This window comes from Ochotona curzoniae, unplaced genomic scaffold (genome assembly GCF_017591425.1).
Source record: "Ochotona curzoniae isolate NIBS_2020 unplaced genomic scaffold, NIBS_Ocur_1.0 contig_3432, whole genome shotgun sequence".
In the NCBI taxonomy this organism is placed as follows: domain Eukaryota; kingdom Metazoa; phylum Chordata; class Mammalia; order Lagomorpha; family Ochotonidae; genus Ochotona; species Ochotona curzoniae.
In genome coordinates, this window is record NW_024465859.1 from 11625535 (window position 1) to 11646305 (window position 20771).

Consider the following 20771-nt stretch of genomic DNA (forward strand, 5'->3'; position numbering starts at 1 on the left):
TACCTTCCCTCCCAAGGGAATCTGTTTTATGTATTTGTGTCCTTTCTAGGTTACAAGTTTCCCCAAAGGCAATGAGCCTGCCTTCCGCTCCTTCCATACCATACCCAAGTGAAATGCCCATTTTACAATAGCAATTTAATTATGCTACATCCCTCTCAGCTACACCATGACCTGTTATGTAATTGCCAGTAATATAGCAATGTGTGTGCCTCCCAGAAACCCTTGCAATAAATGGAAGTTTGTCTTTGACCTAAAAGAAAATTGCTATTTACGTCTCCTCTACAACAGGCGAAGCCGACCACTTTCCTGCCACCCCAAATGATTACTGTCAAATACACCATACTACCTTTTAGTCCGTCATTTTTATTAAGTCTGCAGATTTTTTTTAAACTACACACAACAAATACTTTGATATAATCTAAGATAATAAAATAGTTGAACAACTTTTTTAAGATTTACATTTGTATAGAAACAATCTGTGGAACTCCTCACCTCAAAGCGAAGGTGTCTAAAAACAGTAATTCATTGATTCCAATAATTTGGTTACAAATTGTGGTTTTCATTCTCAATTGAAACATGACTCCATGCAGATTCCTTTGGGCCCCAGAGCTCCAGGCCTTGGCAAAGTGGCTGAGCCAAAGAGGATGGCCACTCTCCCTCCTTCCAGTGACCGGAATGGGCTTGTTACACACCCAGGAAGAAAGGAAATCAATTACACATCTCAAGGCTGCAAGCCTCAAAGCTGAAACAAGCCCATCCCTGTGGTGGGAGATCCTGGCAGGTGGCAGAATGTCCAAGCACTCCTCATGTCAGTTACTGGGGATCAGGCTGTGGCCATACACCCTCCCCAAGGCCTTCTCCTCTGTCACATTGAAGTCTCAGTCCTGGTGTCATGCCACTTAGATGCCATGTCCTGACGGCCCAATCAAGTCCCACCAGCCCCTACAAAAGGCCTCACGCTGCCCCCCTGCAAACACAAGTCCCCAAACTTCCCCAGAGTGAGGACCCCGTGGAGACCGTACTTCTGGGATGCTGGGGAAGGAAGAGGGAGGGGTTCTGGCCTTGGTCATGGCAGCCAGCTCGGTCCACCTGCACACGGCAGCCTACATCATGCCGTTGGCTTTAGTCCACTCGTAGATGTCCTGCTCGCACACGATGTCCGAGTTGACCAGGAGGTATCGGTCACCCACACAGAAGTGCTTCTGGCAGGCGGCACACTTGAAACATTCTAGGTGATACACCTTGTCTTTCACCCTCATCGTCATCTCGTAGGCACGGATGCGTTTGTCGCAGGACGCACACAGACCATCCTGGCCGAACAGCCTGCAGGGTACGGGGTGGAGAAAACAGAGACGCTAAGCTGGGAAGACACCGGCAGCCGCAACACTGCCCAGCGCTGAACCTGTGCTGCTTTAGCACTGGGCTCCCTGAGTCATCTTATTTGAGGGCCACCTTGAAGATGGCTTCGTGGTGACCCTAGAAGAACCCATAGCAGCAGCATCCGTGTCCCAAGCTCTTCTCCCCTCGTTCATTCATGAGTAAGCAGTTCACAGCAAACACCCCACTTTCATCACACAGTTAGTCCAGCAGAAGCAGTGGGAGAGCAGCAAGCTGGAAGAGCTGGCACAGGACTCAGTGCAGCGTCTCTCAGTGCTGGGCCAGGGGGGGCAACAGCGTCAGCACTGCTGGGGGACTGCCAGAGACAGAGTCTCCGGCAAGCTGATGGCGTGCGAATCCACGGGCACAAAAGGGTGACACAAAAGGGACTTTCAAAAAGCTCATGGGAAAAGCAACTGATTAAAAAGTTATGCATGGGTTTCAAAAACACATAAGATTTATTTATTTGAAAGGCATAATTAGAGAGAGATTTTTCTGTCTCTTGGTTCACTCTCCAAATGGCCAAAATGGTATGGGTTAGGCTACATTGAAGCCAGGGTTGCAAAACTCTGTCCTGGTCTCCGACATGGATGCTCAAGTACCTGGGTCATCGTTGGCAGCCACTCCAGGCTCATTAGCAGCAAGCTAGAGGGGAAGTCAAGCCACCAGGACTTGTACCCATGCTCATATAGGATGCCAGCACTGCAAGCTACAGTTCAACCGCCTGCCTGTATCACAATGCCAGCCCCTGCATTTCAAAAGTTTTCATGCACAATATATTAATTCCACTTTTCCCATGAACTTCTAATTTTAATTTTATTTGAAGGGCAAAGAGAGACAGAGGAAGACAGAAAGATCTCCTGGCTGCTAGTTCAATGTCCACAATAGTCAGGGGCTGGGCCACAGGGCACAAAAGGCTGGCTTGAAATATGGGGGAGTCAGGACTTGGGACCAGTGATTCTGATATGGGATGCAGGTATCCCAAGATGCATCCACAAACTTTGTGAAGTGATCCCATAAAACGCTGGAGCCAGGAGGCCTGGCTCCAGGGTCCAGGACCAGCCCAGAGCTCCTGAGTGACCCTGCCATGACCAAGAGTCCTCTGAGCTTCCATAAAATGGCAGTGACCATGGGTAGCATCCATCTCACTGGACATTCTCAGAACACCTGTGGGGAAGGACCAAGCCAGTGCAGACTGTGTGTGAGCACTCGTAACCACGAGCACCGATCTTGCTTCCAGAAGCCACCTGCACTCACGACTGATGCCGTGGTACACTAGCAGGTCATTTCCACGTGAAATCCTCAGGAGGGTTTTAAGCGGATGCTGGCTCTCCCCAGAAGTGCTTATTAGCTTCACAATCTCAGAGTCAACTAGTATGTTCTGAGAAGTTGTAGGGAAAGTGAGGGCAGGTGATAAGTTGTGCAACATTTGGGCAAAATGAATAGAATGGAGCAGGGTTTGAGCCAGGGCCAGCAGCTTGCTTGTGTGAGCCCGCTAGCCATGCGCCAGCCATCCGAGAAGCTGTGTTCACAGCACCGCCCAGGAGCCAGCTCATTAGTGGGAGAGAAGAGTCATGCCAACATAGCAGATGGTGGAGCTGCAGGGACCTGCCACATTGGAGGTCATGGGGTGGAAAGGCAGTTCTGGTTTCCTGACTGTTCACTAAGTCAAGTTGGGGCCTGAGCAAGGGTAAATGGCAGAGAAAACAGCAGGCCTGGAATAACTCCAACTGCCTGCGGTGTAGGAGCCTTAAGGAAGGAGAGAGCTGATTAAAGGGAAGTCAGGGGGTAAATTACAATGCACATCGGGCAGCTAATGAAGGGAAGGAACCAAGTTCAGGTCCCAGCATCACCTTGGATGACAGGCCAGGTGACCTGAGCAAACCCCATGGCCTCCTCAGGTTTCTCTGTCTTAAGCTGTAAACCAAGAGAACTGGAAGAGGCCCCCAAAGCTACTTCCTGCTCAGGTATTCTGGGACTCTGATTGTAGTCACAATAGGCCAGGACTTGACACTGAACTTGAGCATTAACCTCTGGCACCAAGCCTTGGTTGTCTTGGGCTGGGTAGCTCAGAAGCAGCGCCCGTCATGCGGATTTGCAAAGGACATGTCCTCAGGGGTCACCTGGGAGGCACAAGGAGAACATTGTCCGAGGGAAGGCCAAGTGGAGCCACTTTTCAACCTCAAGCAACACCATGGAGAGGCCAGCTTTAGCTTGATGCTCTGGCTCTGGAATCACTGGCATGGAAGTCAAGCCTTCAGTGGTCCTGGCTCAGGCTGGGTGGCAGGTCTGTGGTGTCCAGAGTCTGCCCCTGCTTGAGGTCTATCTACAGGAGTGTGACAGAGTAGACAAAGCACATTTCCAAACATGAGGACACTTGGGCAGGGGACAGCTCTGGTTTCCTGAATATTCACTAAGATGGGGCCCGAGCAAGGACAAACAGTAAAAAGCAAGGGCCCACATCCCATCTAGGAATGCTTGGGTTCAAGCCCTGACTCTAGTTCCCACTCCTGCTCATTGGTAAGGCATGTCCTAGAGGGCTGCCAACAAGGGTGCCAAAACTTGGGTCCCTGCCAGCCTTGGGGGCGAGCTGTGCAGAGTGGCTGGCTCCTGGCTTCAGCCTGGTCCAGCCCCGGCTGTTGCAGGCATTTGGGAAGTAATCCAGCAGACGGAAGATCTCTGTCTCCCTGTCTTCCCAATGCTAAATAAATAAATAATTTAGAAGTGAAAGAAAAATATGAAGTGCAAGAGAGCTTCATTTGGCACAAAAGATGTCTGAGATCCAGGCATATCTGTTGAGGGATCTTCCAAAAGTGTATGAAAATGCTTAGAAAGGAAAATGATGGTGGATTTCAAAACTTTTTTTGAGCCAACACAAACCTATAGTCTAATTACATTTTTCAGGAACTTTTTGGACAGCCTGTATACCTCTGCTTTTAAGAGCTGCAGATACTGTCTAGCCAAAGTGCAACCAGCCGAGGCAGTGGCTGGGGACACTACACCAAAACTGGTTTAAAAATAAGAGAGAATGAGATCCAAGGGGATTGGGGCTATCTACCAGCATTAACCACTGCTGCTTGCACAACATGCAGGCACCAGGGGGTCTTGGGAATAAGAGGTTAGATGTCTGCAAGGACCACAGCCGGTGAGCCAGCCATGGTGTGGGAGGTGTCCTGAATGAAGGACCGTAGCCCTTAGGGGACTCATCAGCTCACCCCTCCATGGCCATGTTTAAAGACACAGCCAGGGGGAAGGGCATGTGGCATGGCGATTAAGCCACTGCTGGCGACACCTGCATCAGAAGGCACCTGCGTGTGTGCCCTCAGAGGGAGCAGGTGACGGCTCCAGTTCTTGGGTTCCTGCCACACTCTTGGTATTACAATCCAGCCTTCTGGCATCAGCCTGGCCCAAATGCAGCTGTTGCAGGCATGTGGGAAATGAACCAGTAGATGGAAGATCTCTGTCAGTCTGCCTGCCTGCCTTTCCAACAGCGAATAATAATAAAAAGAAAGGGTTTAAATAGACCCTACCAGATATGCTAAGAATGCAAGTAAACAAGTCCATAGCTAAACACCCAATCCCAAAGCAAAAAGTAATTTTCTCCTCCTCTGTCAAGAGGTGTCACATCTTGAGCTTTCTGCTGCCCATTTTAATAACAATAATATAAATATTAAAGGATGGCTGCAAACGCCGGCACCAACACAGAGTTAATTAACATGTTGCCGAGGAATCTAGCAGGGAGAAGAATTATTTCATGTCACCAAGACACAAGTTAATTAACATTGGATTCTCCCAGACTAGCTTTTTTTTTTTCCTCTCTTTTTTGAAAAGGGAAAAGATTAACAAGCACAGGCAGCACTGGGTTTCTTCTCAAACGTTATATAAAACCGTGGAGATAGTGTGAAGTGGAGGCTCTTTTGACCTCACTATATCTGCACTTCATTTAATAAGATTCAAATGATTTGACGGGGAGGTAGGCAGGGGCCCGTGGGAATCATTTGCCAGTCTGCCTTGTGAGTGATGTGGCAACCTGGGAGAGAGCAAAACCAGGTCTATATCTCTCCCTGATCTATTTCCTTATGGCTTAGGGGGGAAAAATTGGCCAAAATTACAATCATGAGTACTGAAAAAAAAAATCTTACTGATTTCCTCAGAACCCCCACATTTGCCAGGACTTTAGCAGGGAATCTGAGGGGCGAGGAAAAACTTATTGCATCAGTCTTTGAGTAGACAGATAAGCTTCCTGCATCGTGGGACTACCTGTACTGTTATTATCTTTAATGTGAAAATGCTCCAAGAGCAGATTTGGCAGGCAGAGCTGGCCCAGCAGCTATGGGCACTGGAGACTAAACAAGCTTCCATGGGCTGCAGGCTCCCAGTGTATTAGGGCTGCCCACTCCATGGACCTCGTGCCACAGGAAGATGGTGCAAAGCTGACAGGTGCACAACTGGGCAGATCTGACAACACAGAGCACGGAGCTGCCTCCACAGCAGCCAACAGGAGCCGAGCAAGACTGGAACATTCCCAGCAAAGGCATGCTGAGTGCTGGAACATTTACGCAGCTGGTCTCACAGTGGCCTTGGCTTGTGACCCCTTGGTTTTCCAAGGTCCTACTTCAGCACTCCATTCGTCTGCCTCCTTGTACATTTGACTGTCAGGAGGGAAGCTTGTCAGCACAGCTAGCATGCCACCTGTGTACCAAGCCAAGGACAACTCATGCTCTAATCCCCGGGCTGCCCACTGCTTCCTTAAAAGTGGGCTCTACTATGATCCCCACTTCACAGGGGAGTAGTTCTAAGATCAGGGACCCCAGGGTCCATCACCTTCCTATGATGGAACGTCATAGCAGGAACACACTTTGTCCTATCCTTCCTTTTCTTATCACATAATACTGCAGTCCAATAGAAGAATCATTACAACCAATATATGTTTCCAAGTGTGAAAATGAGCTCCAAGTGAGAAAGTCATTACAACCAATATATGTTTCCAAGTGTGAAATTGAGCTCCTGAGGCCAGAGTTGTGGTACAGTTTGCTACCACATGCAATGCTGGCATCCCATGTAGGCACCAGTTTGAGTCACCACAACTTCACTTCTGCTCTAGCTCCCTGCCAATGAACCTGGAAAAGCAATGGAAGATGGTTCAAATGCTTGGACCCCTGCACCCATGTAGGAGACCTGGAGGAGCTTCTTGGCTCCTGGCTTCAGCCTGGCCAAGACTGCAGCAATTTCGAGGAATGGCTATTAACCAATAGACGAAAGCTCTTTCTGTTTCCCTCTGGAACTCAGCCTTTCAAATAAATAAAATAAATCTTAAAAGATACATAAAATACAAATAAAATGAGCTTTTGGAGCCACTGTTGTGGTGCAGCAACGTAAGCTGACATGTCAGGAGCACCAGCGTGAGTCCTGGCTACTCCACTTCTGTTCCAGCACCTTGCTAACATGCCTGGAAAAGCAGAGGATGGGTCCAATGTCTGGGCCCCTGCATCCATGTGGGGGAGACCAGGATCAAATTCCAGGCTTCTGATTTGGCATGGCCAAGCCATAGCCATGGTAGCCATTTGAGGAAGTGAATCAGCAGATGCAAGATCTCTCTCTGGTGCTTTGATCTTCATATAAATAAATCTTTTGGGAAGAAAAAAAAAAAAAGAAAGTAAAACAAGCTCCTAAGAAGCTACTCACAAATCTATCTATGAAAACACCCCAAGCAGCTGGGACACTTCCCGGGTGCCCTTCCCCAGCCCTTTTCCTGGTCTGAGCCCCAGGTGGCGCAGGGATTCTGACTTTAGGTTTCTTCCTTTCTCAGGAACGCATATGCTTGAGACCAGAGCAGCAGGCCCGTGCTCAGCCTCCCTGTGCACCTGCAAGCCCGTGGGCTGCCAGACGTCAGCCAGCAGCCGCAGCCTGGGGAGCTTACCTGAGATAGTCACGGCGGCAGAGTTTCCGGCCCAGCTTGTAGTAGAGGCGGCGGCCCACCTCGCCCAGCCGGCACCCGCACAGGTCACAGCTGAGGCAGTCCTCGTGCCAGTACTGGTCGATGGCCTTCAGGAAGTAGCGGTCCCCGATGTTCTGCTGGCAGCCACCGCATGTCAGCAGCGACGGGGGGATCTGCAGCACCTCATCCACGGGTTCCCTGGAGACAGGTCGCGTGTTAGGGACAGGCTCGCGGGGGCGGCGGGGTGGGCGCCCGGAAAGTCACCAAGAGCCTCATTCTAGTGCTTTCCTGGGACATAAGGAGGAGGGGCGGGACACCACATCCCTTCGCTGGGTTTGCGTGGATCTGGAAGGAGCTGGGTCTCAACCCCTACATTCTCACGCCCTGGGCGGGGACCATCAAAGAGCTGCCATGGCAACTGCAGGTGGCACTGTCCCCTCCTCAACGCCCACACCCGCCCAGCCTACTCTCCTTCATTCCTTCTCTCTCCTCACAGTTCTCCCTGTTACCCCACCATTCCGCAGGACCAACGGGCACTGCCTGGCCCAGGGGAGGCACTGCAGACTAAAACGACAGCCCACCTCGCAGGGTGCTGAGACTGCCATTCCCCTCAAGGATCAGTGAGCCACACTCCGCTTGCCCCTCACAACTGCGGAGAAGCACAGGTGGGGAAGGAGGAAAGGTGCCCCAAATTATGTCACGCTGCAATCTCTTCCCAAGATAAACGTTCGTTCAGAGCATTATAGCAGTTCTTATTTTATCACTATAGTAGCAGTCGTAGTTGTAGTCATTGTATCACGGAAATTGTACTTCCTAGATTTTTTTAATGAATTCTTGGAGGAAAAAAAATCCAGATTTTTTTTTTAATGCTTATTCATTTGAAAGAGAACTCTTCTAGCTGCTGGTTCACTCCCCCAAATGCCGAAACACCCAAGCTGGGTCCTCCTGACACCAGGAACGAGGTCTCCACCAAGGGTGGCAGGGGCTCCGAACCATTGTCACCTGCGGCCTCCCAGGGTGTGTGGGAGCAGGAAGCTGGGTCAGGAGCAGCAGGACTCAATCCCAGGCACACTCTAATATGGGATATGGGTATCCCCCAGCGGCAGCTTAACCCACTGTGTCACAAAATCAGCCCTTAAAATCTCAGATATCTCAGATACTAAGGCCACTGCAAGTTACAAAGGACATCAAGTGGACTTCTCATTCTGTAAATGGAAAAACTCGCTAGGATACAGTAGACACGGGGGGGGGGGTGGGTTTGGCATGATAGCCTAGTGGCTAAAGCCCTCACCATGAACATGCCAGGATCCCCCATATGAGTGCCGGTTCTAGTCCCGGCAGCCCCACTTCCCATCCAGCTCCCTGTTTGTCGCCTGGGAAAGCAGTGGAAGATGGTTCAAAGCCTTGGAATCCTGTACCCAGGTGGAAAACCTGGAGGAAGTTCCTGGTTCCTGGCTTCAAATCGGCTCAGTTCTGGCCGTTATGGCTATTTGGGGAGTGAATCATCTGACAGAAGATCTTCCTCTCTGTACATCTGACTTTGCAATAAAAATAAATACATCTTAAAAAAAAAAGTAGATACAGGGATGATGATGGCAGAGAGGCAAGAGTGACCTGACGGAGGAGAGGGCCACTGAGACACTGAGCTCTCAGGCCAGGCAGTCTGTTCACAGCCAGCCGGGGGTACCTGGTTCCTTGATTAAGAGCCCATGTGTAGCATCTCCTACTCATTTTGCACTCCTGAAATCCGGCCTCTTTCATTTTACATTCTAAAATAAGCAACCCTGACCAATCCTCCGCCCCATGCCGCCTGCATCCCATGTGGGCGCTGGGTGTGTCCCGGTTGCTCCACTTCCAATCGAGCTCCCTGTTTATGGCCTGGGAAAACAGCAGAGGATGGCTCAAGTCCTTGGGCCTCTGCACTCACGTGGGAGACCTGGGAGAAGCTCCTGGCTCCCAACTTCAGATCAGCTCTGTCCATTGTGGTCATTTGGGGAGTAGACCAACAGATGGAAATCTTCTCTATCTCTCCTCTCTCTTTCAAATAAAAATAAATAACTTTCTTAAAGTAACTGCCTAACAAAGATAAAAGGAAGTGGACAGAATGATTTTTAACAATAAATAGGACACACAAAAACTTAACACTTGTTGGTCTGTGATCATGAACAAGTGCTTGGTAGAACCTTAATCAATACCAATCAACTATGTTTTAAAACCTACACCTTCTTCCAACCACAAAATCCCCAAAGGGAGTTTTCTCTGGGGTACCCTGTGGGTACTGCATTTCTGAGTCACAGTCGGTACTGTCTTACCAATGCGCGCCTTGCGTCTCAACTGGCCCATGCCCCCGAAGCTCAGCCCATACGCTGGGGGACCCTGGCATGCAAGCTCATCATCCTCCACGGGCCTTGACACCCCGGGGTTCCTGTGTCTGACGCTCACCAAGTGCTCCCTAGGGATATTTAGAAATGCGAAAGTGGAGCCCACATTTTGAAGGCAGACTAAGAAGACCAGTTTAAGACTTTATCTTGTTTTAGAACAACTGTTTTTGTTTTAGGGATTGTCTTGTTCTAGGACTAGGAAATGTAAAACCCAAACCAGTTTCTTTGAAACTTTTAAAGTAACATTAAAAATTGATGTTTTTGGAGTTCATCGAAGCCTGGCTGGCTTCCTTTGTTTCTCCCTTTTGAGAGATCGCTAGCAGCCCCACCCTTGCTATGGGAATCATGTCTGGAACCTCAGACCTGTCTGGTGCCCGGGGCTGATGCTGCCAAGCTCCTGGTGCAAGCCAGTCCAGGATGAGAACGAAGTGCTCTGGTAACTCACAGGGTCCACCGAGTGCCTGGCAGACGGCTCTCCTTCACAAGTTCTGGCTGTGCTCTGTCTAAACAGTTCACTGGCAGATGCCTAGCCAGGCCTCCGTGAGTTGGAGATGCTGATCTTGGTGACCACGCCGGCTTGAGTTAAGGGCACCATCAGGCATCCAGGGGCACGGTGAGCCTGGGTACTGTGCTGGCCTGAGATGACATGGGGAAGGACAGCCTCTCCATCATTCTGTAATGAGTGATCACATCCCACTGGCTTTGGTGTCCACCCCCAAGTCAACAGCTGAGTGAGATTCGCCCTCACGGCAGTTTCTGTTCTCCCAGTGCTTTCTTGAATATTACACCAGACTACCACCACCAACACTACTTCAGTCTGAATTTCTGATGATTTTTTTCAACAATCTTCAAAAATGTACTGTGGCAATTTCTCAGCTAGCTTGTCCACACTGGATTGCGAATCCATCCTCTTGGGGCAAAGACATGAGACATGGCACAGGTGAGCCTGCACCAGCGGGTTAAAGGAGTGAGCATTCTTCAAGGTTCTAACCTCAGTGGAAAAACACACACTGAAAGGGGCACAGATCCTGGAAGGAACTGAACCTCCCAGATTTATCTTCTAATAAAAGGATTAGCGACTAAATTCTGCTGATCGAAAAGGCATTAGGCACCTAGCCAGCCAATTCACTCCCTTTATTGTACAGCCACGATCTTGGCCAGCCTCTGAAACCCCAAGGCTCAGCTGTCATTCTAGGTTTATAAAAAATGGGGGAAAAAAAGTGAACAAACTCTCCCTTCTAGCCAGCCTTCATATAGACACATACTCTTCAAAAAGCAACAGATTTTCTTTAGAGAATTTGCTTCAGGGAGCAGGGGTTTTTGTTTTAACAAACCTATCTGCTTATAGAAACCAGCATCTGAACCTTAGATTGAACTGTGATGTTTATATTCTGTTTGAATTCTGGTACTTCCTGTGTTTTATGAGAACATGTTGAGCTTTTCTGCTGGTAACAGAGGGTAAAATCCAGGTAAATAAACATCATAGAAGACTGAGATGGGGGAGGGGGAGAGGGCCCGAAGCAGGAAAGCACAATTCTTTTAACGTAGGAAAAGAAAAGAGAGAGAGAGAGAAAAAAGAATGCCTTTTAAAGGCGCAAATGGACAAGTCATTAACCAGCTCCTTTGGTCTCGTGTAACAAATCCCTTCAAAGGATTAGATGGACACTTCAAAGGCATAAAAATTCTCAAAATCAGACAGCTAATGACTCTTAAAAGGGCATCTGCCTCGACGGGAAAATGATATCTTAAAAACCCTTGCTGCCCACAGGAACAGCAGGAGGATGGGTTTGGGCCAACACAAGGGGAATCAGGGAACATTCCAAACCAGCGAATGGTTCAGAAAACAGGCGCGGGAAAAGCCCCCAAGAGCTCTGAGTCCCCGACCCCAAGCCCTTGCCAGCCTATGGCACAAAACGATGAACTCTGCTCCCCGAAAAATACAGACTTACAAAATAGGGCGCTAACTTCGGGGACGTATGGGCCCTCACTGTTGGAGAGACTCCCTGGCTTCTTGGCTCACGCCCGCTCCGGGGCACCTGTACCCACAATTAACTCCTGATTTGACTGCTCTAGAAGTCTCTGAGACCAGAGGTGGGTGGTTGGGACCCCTTTACAGTCCCTTAACCGCCTGCCGCCAGTCGATCAACGTGCAGATCGGGAAGGGGGTCGTCACCCCCCATCCCCAGGGTCTTCCACTGGGGATGTCCTCTCTTTTCAGTAGCAAATTAACAAAGGGAACGAGGGCAGGGATGGGGCGAGGGGCGCACAGCCTAGCCTATCATTATATAGTTTGCACCTGCGCGACTCTGGGCTCCCCCTGTGCCTTCTCTGGTGCAAACTTTCTGGCCCGCGGTGGCTTTGGGGAGCGTCCCGGGCAGCCTGGAGCGGCAGACAGGGGCGCTGCTCTAATGCCCTCCCCTCCCCATTCCCTATCCCAGCCGCCCACCGCCCGGTTCCTCTCCCAGTGCTCCTCCAAGTCACCGCGTAAGGGGTAGCCGCGCACAAGGCAGAGGGGGCCAAGGGCAGGCTGCGGGCGCGCACCTGGAGCTCCGTGCGGGTCGCTCGCGCCACCTCGCTGTTCCGGGCCCGGGCCCGGGGCCATGGACGCCGGGGTAGGAGAGGACGGGGGAGGGAAGACGGCAGAGACGCCACACTTACTCGGACGGGTCCAGGCTCTTCCTCTCGATGGCCGAGGACATTGGGGAGGGAGGCGGCGTGCCGGGAGGCTGGGGCGCTCCCTTTGTGGCGCCGGGCTGGCGGGTAGCGAGGGCTCGGACCCCCTCGGATGCGCGGGCGCCGCCGCTCCTGCACCTCCTCTTGCTCCGGCGCTCCGGCGGCGAGCTCGCCCCACGGCGCTCAAGGACAGTCACCGCGCTCCCTTCAAACGCCAAAGAGAGAGAGCGAATCACCGGGCTGCGGGCGCGCGGCGGCCGAGGCGGGGGCCGGAGCGCACAGCCTGGCCCCGGGCGGCTCGGCTGCAGCTGCCGCCACCGCTCAGGACTTAACCTTCCATCCCGGTCCCGCCGCCGCCACCGCCGCCCGGTCCCGCTCGCGCCGCCGCCGCCCGAGCCCCTCGCACCTGCGGCCGGGTCGCGGCGCGCTGCTCGCCGCCGTGGGCAGCCCAGGGGGCGGCGGCGTGGGGCGGGAGGGGCCGGCGCGGCTGTCCTCGGGCTTCCTCCTCTCTCGGGAAGGTCTATTTTCGCTCAGCTTCCCTCTGTCTCTGGTTTCATTTCCTTTTTCCTGATCGCGATTCAAATACAATAGAAGGAAATCACATTTAAAGAGACAGCTGCCCGCCCCCCTTTTTTTATTCGGCCCTTTTTTTTTTTCTTTCTCTTTTTTTAAACAGAGCTCCGGGGGGGATTAGCAATACAAACGGTAGTCACATCAGGACCGACTTGGTTTCTTAAAGGGGCCAGTGTCGGGGACGCACAGTCGCTCCGGGATCCCCTTTCCTTGGAGAGATGGCCAGCTGTCCCCTGTGGATCACACTTCTGGGCTTCCCCTCTCCCGCGAACCCCCGGCAGCTTCCATTAAGGCTCAAAGTCACCCACCGGGCAGCCCAAGTCAGATAGAAAAGACGAGAACGCGAAGCAGGCGCGTCCTGGCTCGCGGCTGTTTCGAATGGCTTTCGCTCGCGTCCCGGGTTCGAGGTCCCAGTCCACGGGTGCGCGGCGCGGCTCTGCGGACGGCAGCTTGTGGCTGGAGCCCGCGCTCCACCGACGCCGCTGGAGCTGTGCAAGCAAAGACCGCACACTGGGGACGCCTGAGCAGGGCTAGGGGGCAGCTAATCCCCCGAGGGAGGACGGTAGGGAGGGAGGGTTCGCGGGTCCCTGCTCCATCAGCTGTTGGCAGAATTCTCTCCCTCAGCATCTTGCCAACAGCAGAATGCTGCGGCTGCAGCAACAGGGAAAAGTGCATTTCCAATGGTCCAGAACATTCCCAAGTTGGGACACTACTGGGTCTTGGGGCAAGCAGAGGAAAAACGTAGCGTTTGGTTTGAGGGTTCAGGGTAGACCCCCAAACTCAAGAGCGAATTCTGACAGAGGGAGGAGCTCCCCAGCCACCAAGACAAACTTGGAAGGTCTGCCTGTGGAAATTGTGGAAAGCCTGATTATGCCGGAGGCCAATTGTGAGGCTTGCAAGGTGGAAATTGCCAAACATTTTCAAAATTGCAGTTTTGTGTGAACAGCATGGATCAAGGCCCTGGCTAGTTTGGGTGAAACCGCCCTGAAGGTGAGAGGTGGGGTGGGGTAGTAAGTGAACTTCCGGATGTGGTGGGAGTTTTGGGTCCACATCAGGTCTTCTGTATATAAAATGATATTTGGATCAGACCCTTGTTTTGGTTCTGCTTTTAAAGAAGTCCTTAGAGTCCTAAATTATGTGACTTTTAACCTACCACCCTACTTTCATTTCTTCAAGAATTGAAAATAAACAAGTAGGCTGAAATGACCAATTTACCTACTGACAGCCAGTGGAATAAATGCTAGGACCTGAAGGGCCGCAGTGTGTGGTGCAGTGAGCTAAGCTACTGCATATGGTGTTGGCATTCCTTACAGGGTGGTTGCCACCATCTGTGCTCTTTTGTTAGTGGTGGGGAAGGCTTCTACTCACCCTGAAAAGGTGTCAGCTGATACCAGGAGGTATTTAAACCTCTTGACTGTTGGCATGTGGGTGAGTCTACTTGCTCATCAGTGGCAGGAGAATGTCCCCCTGGCCTGATGTGTACAGAATGCGGGAGGACGAAGGTTGGAGGTGAGGTTAGTTTTTTGGCAAGTAGGGCTCTTTGTTGAGAGGGATTTAAGAAAGGAAAGGTTTTCAGACAAAAGCAACAGGAAGGTCTGGATATAATGAGAGTAGATCTGATAGAGTAGGGGTAGAAGAGATTATGTTGATATGTGAGAGTTTGGTGGATAGTCTGAGTTAGTTGATAAGTTGGGACCGAAGGGGGAAGGGCAGGAAGGGTGAGACAGAAGTAGGTGAAGAGTAGAAAAAGGCATCCTGTGTGAGACAGATGCTAGTCATTTCTAGGGCTGCCTCCCGGGCTGCTCTATCAGCCGAGTTATTTCCCTTGGAGACTAAGGAGGAATCGTCTGCTGAGCTTTACAAAGAATAATGCCAATAGCTTGGGGGAGGCAAGAAGCCTGGATAAGGTTGGAAACTAAGGAAACATTGGTAATTGATGTTCCCCATATTTCTTTCCAGAGGACTGAGTGAGAGAGTAAGACATGGAAGGCGTATTTGGAGTTGGTGTAGACATGAAGGGTTTTTCCCTGGGCAAGGAAGAAGGCTCTGGTTAGGGCGATTCGTTCAGCTTGTTGGTTTGTGGTGTTTACAGGAAGGCCATGGCCTTGACTATGGTGTCTGTGGTGGTAATGGCATAGCCAACCTTCCGCATGCCTGTATGTATATAAGGGAGTTTCTGTCAGTGAACCAGCTGAGAGCCACCAGAGGGAGTGGTCCCTCGTGATATGGGTGGGGCATTAGTTCCTCTAGGGTTTCTACACTTGAATGATGAGGATTTTGGGCACTGGTTTGAGCAGGCAGGGGAGTTAAGAGGTGGAAAGCTCTGGAAGGTTAGTGTGGGAGTCCTTCACCAGTGAGACCTGGAGAGATGGAAGGAGGGTTTGGAGACTGTTATAGGTAAGTAATTTGGAAAGATGATGAGGGGATAGGATTGTTATTAGGGAACTGAAAGTATTTCAGATTCTTGGATGAGGAGGAGTGCTGCTGCCACCAGGGTGCCAAGGGGCTTACACTAGGATAGTGGGATCTAGCTGTGTTTGACAGCTAGGTGACTTAAGCAAAAGAGGGTCCTAGTTGGTGTCCCAAGGTCCTAAGAGCAAAGCTTAACTTTTCAGTAACATATAGTAGTAAAGTCCTGGTAAGGTCAGGTAGGTGAAATGCTTGGGCCTGGAGGAGCTTTTTGAATGGGCCCTCAATAGGGACTAGGAGGGGCTCACAACGCTGTGGATAGCGTTGTACAAAGGACAAGCCAGCAGGGAATAGTTGGGAATCCTCCAGTGGAGAAAGCCCATCATTCCCAAAAAGGAAAGGATTTATTCTTTGGTGGTGGGTTGGTGGAGAGATGAAATTAAGTGTTTTCTGTCCAGGGTAATGGGTTTTTGGAATGAGGAGAAATCCCAGGTAGGTTTTCTGAAGGGTGGATAGTTGAAGTTTGGAGGGTGATACGCTGTAGTCCCAGTGGGCTAAGGAGTTTAGTGGGAAGGCAGTATCATTCTCACTATGCTGTAGAATGGGCTACAAAGGAGATCATCTATAAACTGGATGAACTTGGAAAAAAAGAGAGAGAGAGAAGGAAGACAGGTCTCTTGCAAGGGCTTAGCTAAAGAGATGGGGAAGTCCGGAAAGCCTTTTGGGAGTACATTCCAGGATAATTGGGTGGAAAAGTAGGATTCTGGGTCCCTTCAGGTAAAGGCAAAGAGATTTTGAGATTTGGGGTTTAGAGCTATTGTGGAAAGGGCGTCCTTGAGGTCCAGACTAGGAAATGGTATTAACTTTTTTCAGTTTTTGCCACCACAGACTTAAGATGTCAGACGAAGGAAGTCATGCAGGAGACCTTTATTCAGTGAAGGAGGAGACAGCCACAAGGAAGGGAGTGGAAAGAGAGACTGACTGGGGAAGTGTGTTTTTATGGAGAGGAGGCATTCGGGGGTGAGGCCACAGGGATTAGTGATAATGGCTCTAGGGGTTTGGTGGAGGGGGCCGTTAGACAGAAGGAGGCAGGAGCAGCAGGACACTGGTGGGTGGAGGATCCTAGAGTCACAACAGGTTGACCGAGAGCAAAGTTTGAAGGGTGTGAAACAAGGAATTTGAAACAGGAAGCCTTAAAGAAGCCAGGTAAAATGGAGTCAGGCTTAAGATAACAGGGGTCTCCACAATTTCTGTGCTTGAGTAACTCCTCACAGGAACTTTACCCTGTGTGCCACAATGCCAGCCCTAGTATGTGGTTTCTACTGGAGTAGCAGTGACAACAGATGGGACACTGAATGCATGGAACATACATGGCATATACTGAGCACACAGAGAGGTGACGTCTATGTTATCGTGAAACACATCATTGGGACCATCTAAACAGCAGTTGAGGGGTCAGTGCTGTGGTACAGTAGGTTCAGCTGCCACTCGTAAAGCTAGGGTCCCATACAAGTACCCATTGGAATCCTGGCCACACCACCAATCCAGATCCCTGTTAATGAGCCTGGGAAAGCAGCAGAAGATGGCCAGAGCACTTGGGTCCCTGCACCCACATGAGAGAGATGAATGGAAATCCAGTTTGGCTTCAGACTGGCTTAGTCTCTACCATTGAGGCTATTTAGGTGGTCAACCACTAATGGACGAAGGCTTCTTTCTTTTCTTTTGTTTTTAAAAAAGATTTATTTATTTATTTATTTTTATTGGAAAGTCAGATGCACAGAGAGGAAGAGAGGCAGAGAAGATCTTCTGTCCATTGATTCACTCCCCAAGTGACTGCCATGGCCAGAGCTGAGCCGATCCCATTCAAAGCCAGGAGCCTGGAGCTTCTTCTGGGCTCTCCCATGTGGGTGCAGGGTTTCAAGGCTTTGGGATATCCTTGATTGCTTTCTCAGGCTGCAAGCAGGGAGCTAAATGGGAAGAAGGGCCGCTGGAATTAGAACCCACGCTCATATGGGACCCCAGTGTATATAAGGTGAAAACTTTAGCCACGAGGCTGCCATGCCAGGACCCACCCACCCACCCACTCTCTCTCGCTCTCTCTTTCTTTCTTTTGATTTATTTTATAGATTTGAAAGGCAGAGTTACAGAGAAGGAGAGAGATCTTCCATCTGCTGTTTTACTCACCAAAATGGTCTCAAGAGCCAGAACTGGACCCATCCAAAGCCAAGAGCTTCGTCCAAATCTCCCATGTGGGTACAGGGGCTAAGTACTTTGGCTCTCTTCCACTCATTTCCTAGGTTTATCAGCAGGATGCAGAATTGGAATTGGAGCATCTGAGATTGAAGCCAGAACACCCAAATAAAATGCTGATGTCACAGGTGATCCTTTATCCACTATGCCACAATGCCAGTTCCAATTTCCCAAATTATTGTGTCTCTCCCTCTCTCTCTGTAACTTTGATTTTCAACTAACTAAATAAATTTTTAAATGAAGTTTTTAAAAGCTTGAAATTGGGCCTGGTGGCGTGGCCTAGCGGCTAAAGTCCTCACCTTGAACATGCCACGCCTTGAACCCATATGGGCACCGGTTCTAATCCCGGTAGCCCCACTTCCCATCCAGCTCCCTGCTTGTGGCCTGGGAAAGCAGTCGAGGACAGCCCAAAGCTTTGGGACCCTGCACCCGCGTGGGAGACCCAAAAGAGGTTCCTGGTTCCCGGCTTCGGATTAGCACAGTACCGTCCGTTGCGGCTCACTTGGGGAGTGAATCATTGGACAGAAGATCTTCCTCTATGTCTCTCCTCCTCTCTGTATATCTGACTTTGTAATAAAATAAGTAAATCTTTTAAAAAATAAAAATAAAAGCTTGAAATTAAATTTAAACGTGAGACAAGGGTTAAAATAATACTTTCCTACCCAAATTTTAAAACTATTCCATGTTTATTAAAAAGCAAAAAAAAAAAAGGAGCTGGCACTGTGGCGTAATTCTGCCTGAGATAGTAGCATCCCATATGGGCACAAGTTTGAATCCCAGCTGCTCTACTTCTGACCCATCTCCCTGTGTACAGCCTTGGAAAGCAATGGAGGATGGCACAAGTGCTTGGTGCCCTACACCCACGTGGGCAACCCAGAAGAAGCTGCTGGCTCCTGGCTTCAAACTGGCCCAGCTCCAGTCATTGTAACCACTTGGGGAGTGGGAGTACCAGTAGGTAGATGGAACACTTGTGTGTGTGTGTGTGTGTGTGTGTGTGTGTGTGTGTGTCCCCTACTTTCTATAGCTTTGCATTTCCAATAAAAATATTATAGAGCTTTAAAAATAAACCCAGGCTTCCTTGGCCTTACCCTACACTTCCTAATAAAGCCTCTTCCCCTTGAATGCTCGTTCTCTCTGGAGCTGGCTACTGTGTTTGCATCTACTGGCCTTTATGAAATCTGGTAAGTTGTGACCTTCCTTGCTGTGGTTTTGCATGGAGTTCAAATCCACTGTGAAAATAAATACACCCTTGAGTTTCAACTGGTAACTTCAGAACAGCCGACTGCAGGGCATAAAGCTTCCTTTTAGTCCTATCTGTGTGCTTCAAGTGCATCAGAAAAAAAGGATTGCTGAATATGACTTTGGGTCAGTTTCTTATCTTTCACAAGTCTTTGGGGAGAACTTCCTCAGAGAAGGTGAATATTTGAAATGGTGTCTGAAGATTTCAATTTCACACACAGTGGCTGTAAGAAATAACTGCCTACCAGTGGGATTTCATTTCTATTCAACGGGCAATTAAATCACTTGAATTTAAGTTTAACAATTTAGAATTGAATCTCAAAATGTGTTTTTATTATGGAGAGTCTTGAAGCCATCTGACCTTAATGTTTCCTCCCACAGCCATTCGTCCATGCCTCGTGCCAAAGTACAATCGTGGCTAGGAGGTGATTGGAACATGCCAAAATGAGTCTTGAGAGTGAAGGGAATCTGCACATGATCACTCAGATGGAAATTGAATTCCTTTTCCCTCCTCTCCCCCTCCCACTTCTTGGACTCTTATATACCTGACAATTTAGAAAATTCCCCAGCTTTCCCTCTTGAAGAAGAACGTCAGATGATGGACTCGGTCTGTCTGATGCGTCTGACCCCCTGGCTGATCTTCCCCTGTGGGCATCTTCTATTCTTTTTGTAGATTATAACGGCTCCAATTGTTTTCCAAGGAAGAGCAGTTTCCAGCGCCTACGCCTAGGTTCCTTTGCTAAAGTGGACTTCTGATAGAAATGAAAATGCAAATGTCACTGGAAAAAAGCCGACAATGGCAATTTACAGCTTTTTTTCCCCCAACCATTAGAAGCCAAATTGCGACATAGGCCTTGTTAGCTGTGACATTCATATATAGGAACCAAAATCAAGATCCACTTAATGTGACTTCGGCTCCCATGCAAAATTTCTTTAAACCATTCGACTGTCGACTGTTGTAGTCATCTGGCTCCCAAACTCATCTCAGAATATTTCAGAGCTGCTTGATGGATGTGTTTTCACGGAATGTTAGACTTGCTACCAGCCTTAGTGAGAAGTCAGTCAGGCTTCCTATACCATAGAAAAGAGTTCAAGATAAGCTTTAAAATGCTGCATATCAACTGTGCCTTAGAAAAATAGCAACAGTTTTCAGACACAGATCAGCTATTTGTTGGCTGTGTGATTTGAGGGGAACTTATTTAGCCTCTTTGAGTTTCAATGTCTCCATCATGTGGAGGTCCCATACCAGTGAAGTTAGCCTGTCCTGGACCAGGGTGAAGCTGTGGGGTTCGCTGCTGCTCTGTAAGAGTTCTCAGAGGGTTCTGTAACACAGTAATGATGCATAATAATTGCTCAGCAGGAATGACTGTTCCGATGACCCCATCTTTTTTGGCTGTAGACGCTACCTAGCAGACAGCTAACATCTCCCTGCCAATAGAAAGATCCCACTGAGGTGAAAGAAGGGTTGAGCTTGGGACAGCAGTGGGCCTCGGGCTTGCTTGGGGAGCCTCTATCTTCCGGCCAGAAACACAGGCTGGTGGCCATGCCTGGTCCGGGTATGCTGCTTGGTCCTTCGCTGCTTCCCCGCTGCTCTGCCTGCTCCAGCCAGTTCTCTGGTGGTTCATCTGATTTTGCCTTTCCTACCGCTCTTCTTTGCTTTCTTTTCAGATTTATTTATTTGAAAAACAGAGTGACACAGAGACAAGGAGAGACATTAGTTGTCTATCTGCTGATTTATTCCCCAAATGGAAATAAGTAATCATGCCAAAGCCAGAAGTCCGAAATTCAGTCTAGTCTCCCATTTGCCCGACAGTTGGAGGCATCATCTACCTGCTGCTTTCCTTGGTGTCGATGCAGGCAGCTGGATGGGAAGCCAAGCAGGTAGGAGCAGACCCTGGGGTTCTGTGGGATGCCAGCAGTCCCCCTACCTT

At 49.8% G+C, this 20771-nt stretch overlaps 1 protein-coding gene across 1 annotated transcript; it reads right to left on the reverse strand.

The window, feature by feature from the left end:
• Nucleotides 1-347: 347 nt before the first annotated feature.
• Nucleotides 348-13265, reverse strand: LMO2 (LIM domain only 2). The gene is made up of 4 exons (XM_040980072.1): nucleotides 13251-13265; nucleotides 12355-12574; nucleotides 7298-7513; nucleotides 348-1323 (listed from the first exon to the last, which is right to left on the reverse strand). The coding sequence occupies exons 2-4, from the start codon at nucleotides 12393-12395 to the stop codon at nucleotides 1104-1106; spliced, it is 477 nt and encodes a 158-aa protein (XP_040836006.1). The 5' UTR covers nucleotides 12396-12574; nucleotides 13251-13265; the 3' UTR covers nucleotides 348-1103.
• Nucleotides 13266-20771: the final 7506 nt, after the last annotated feature.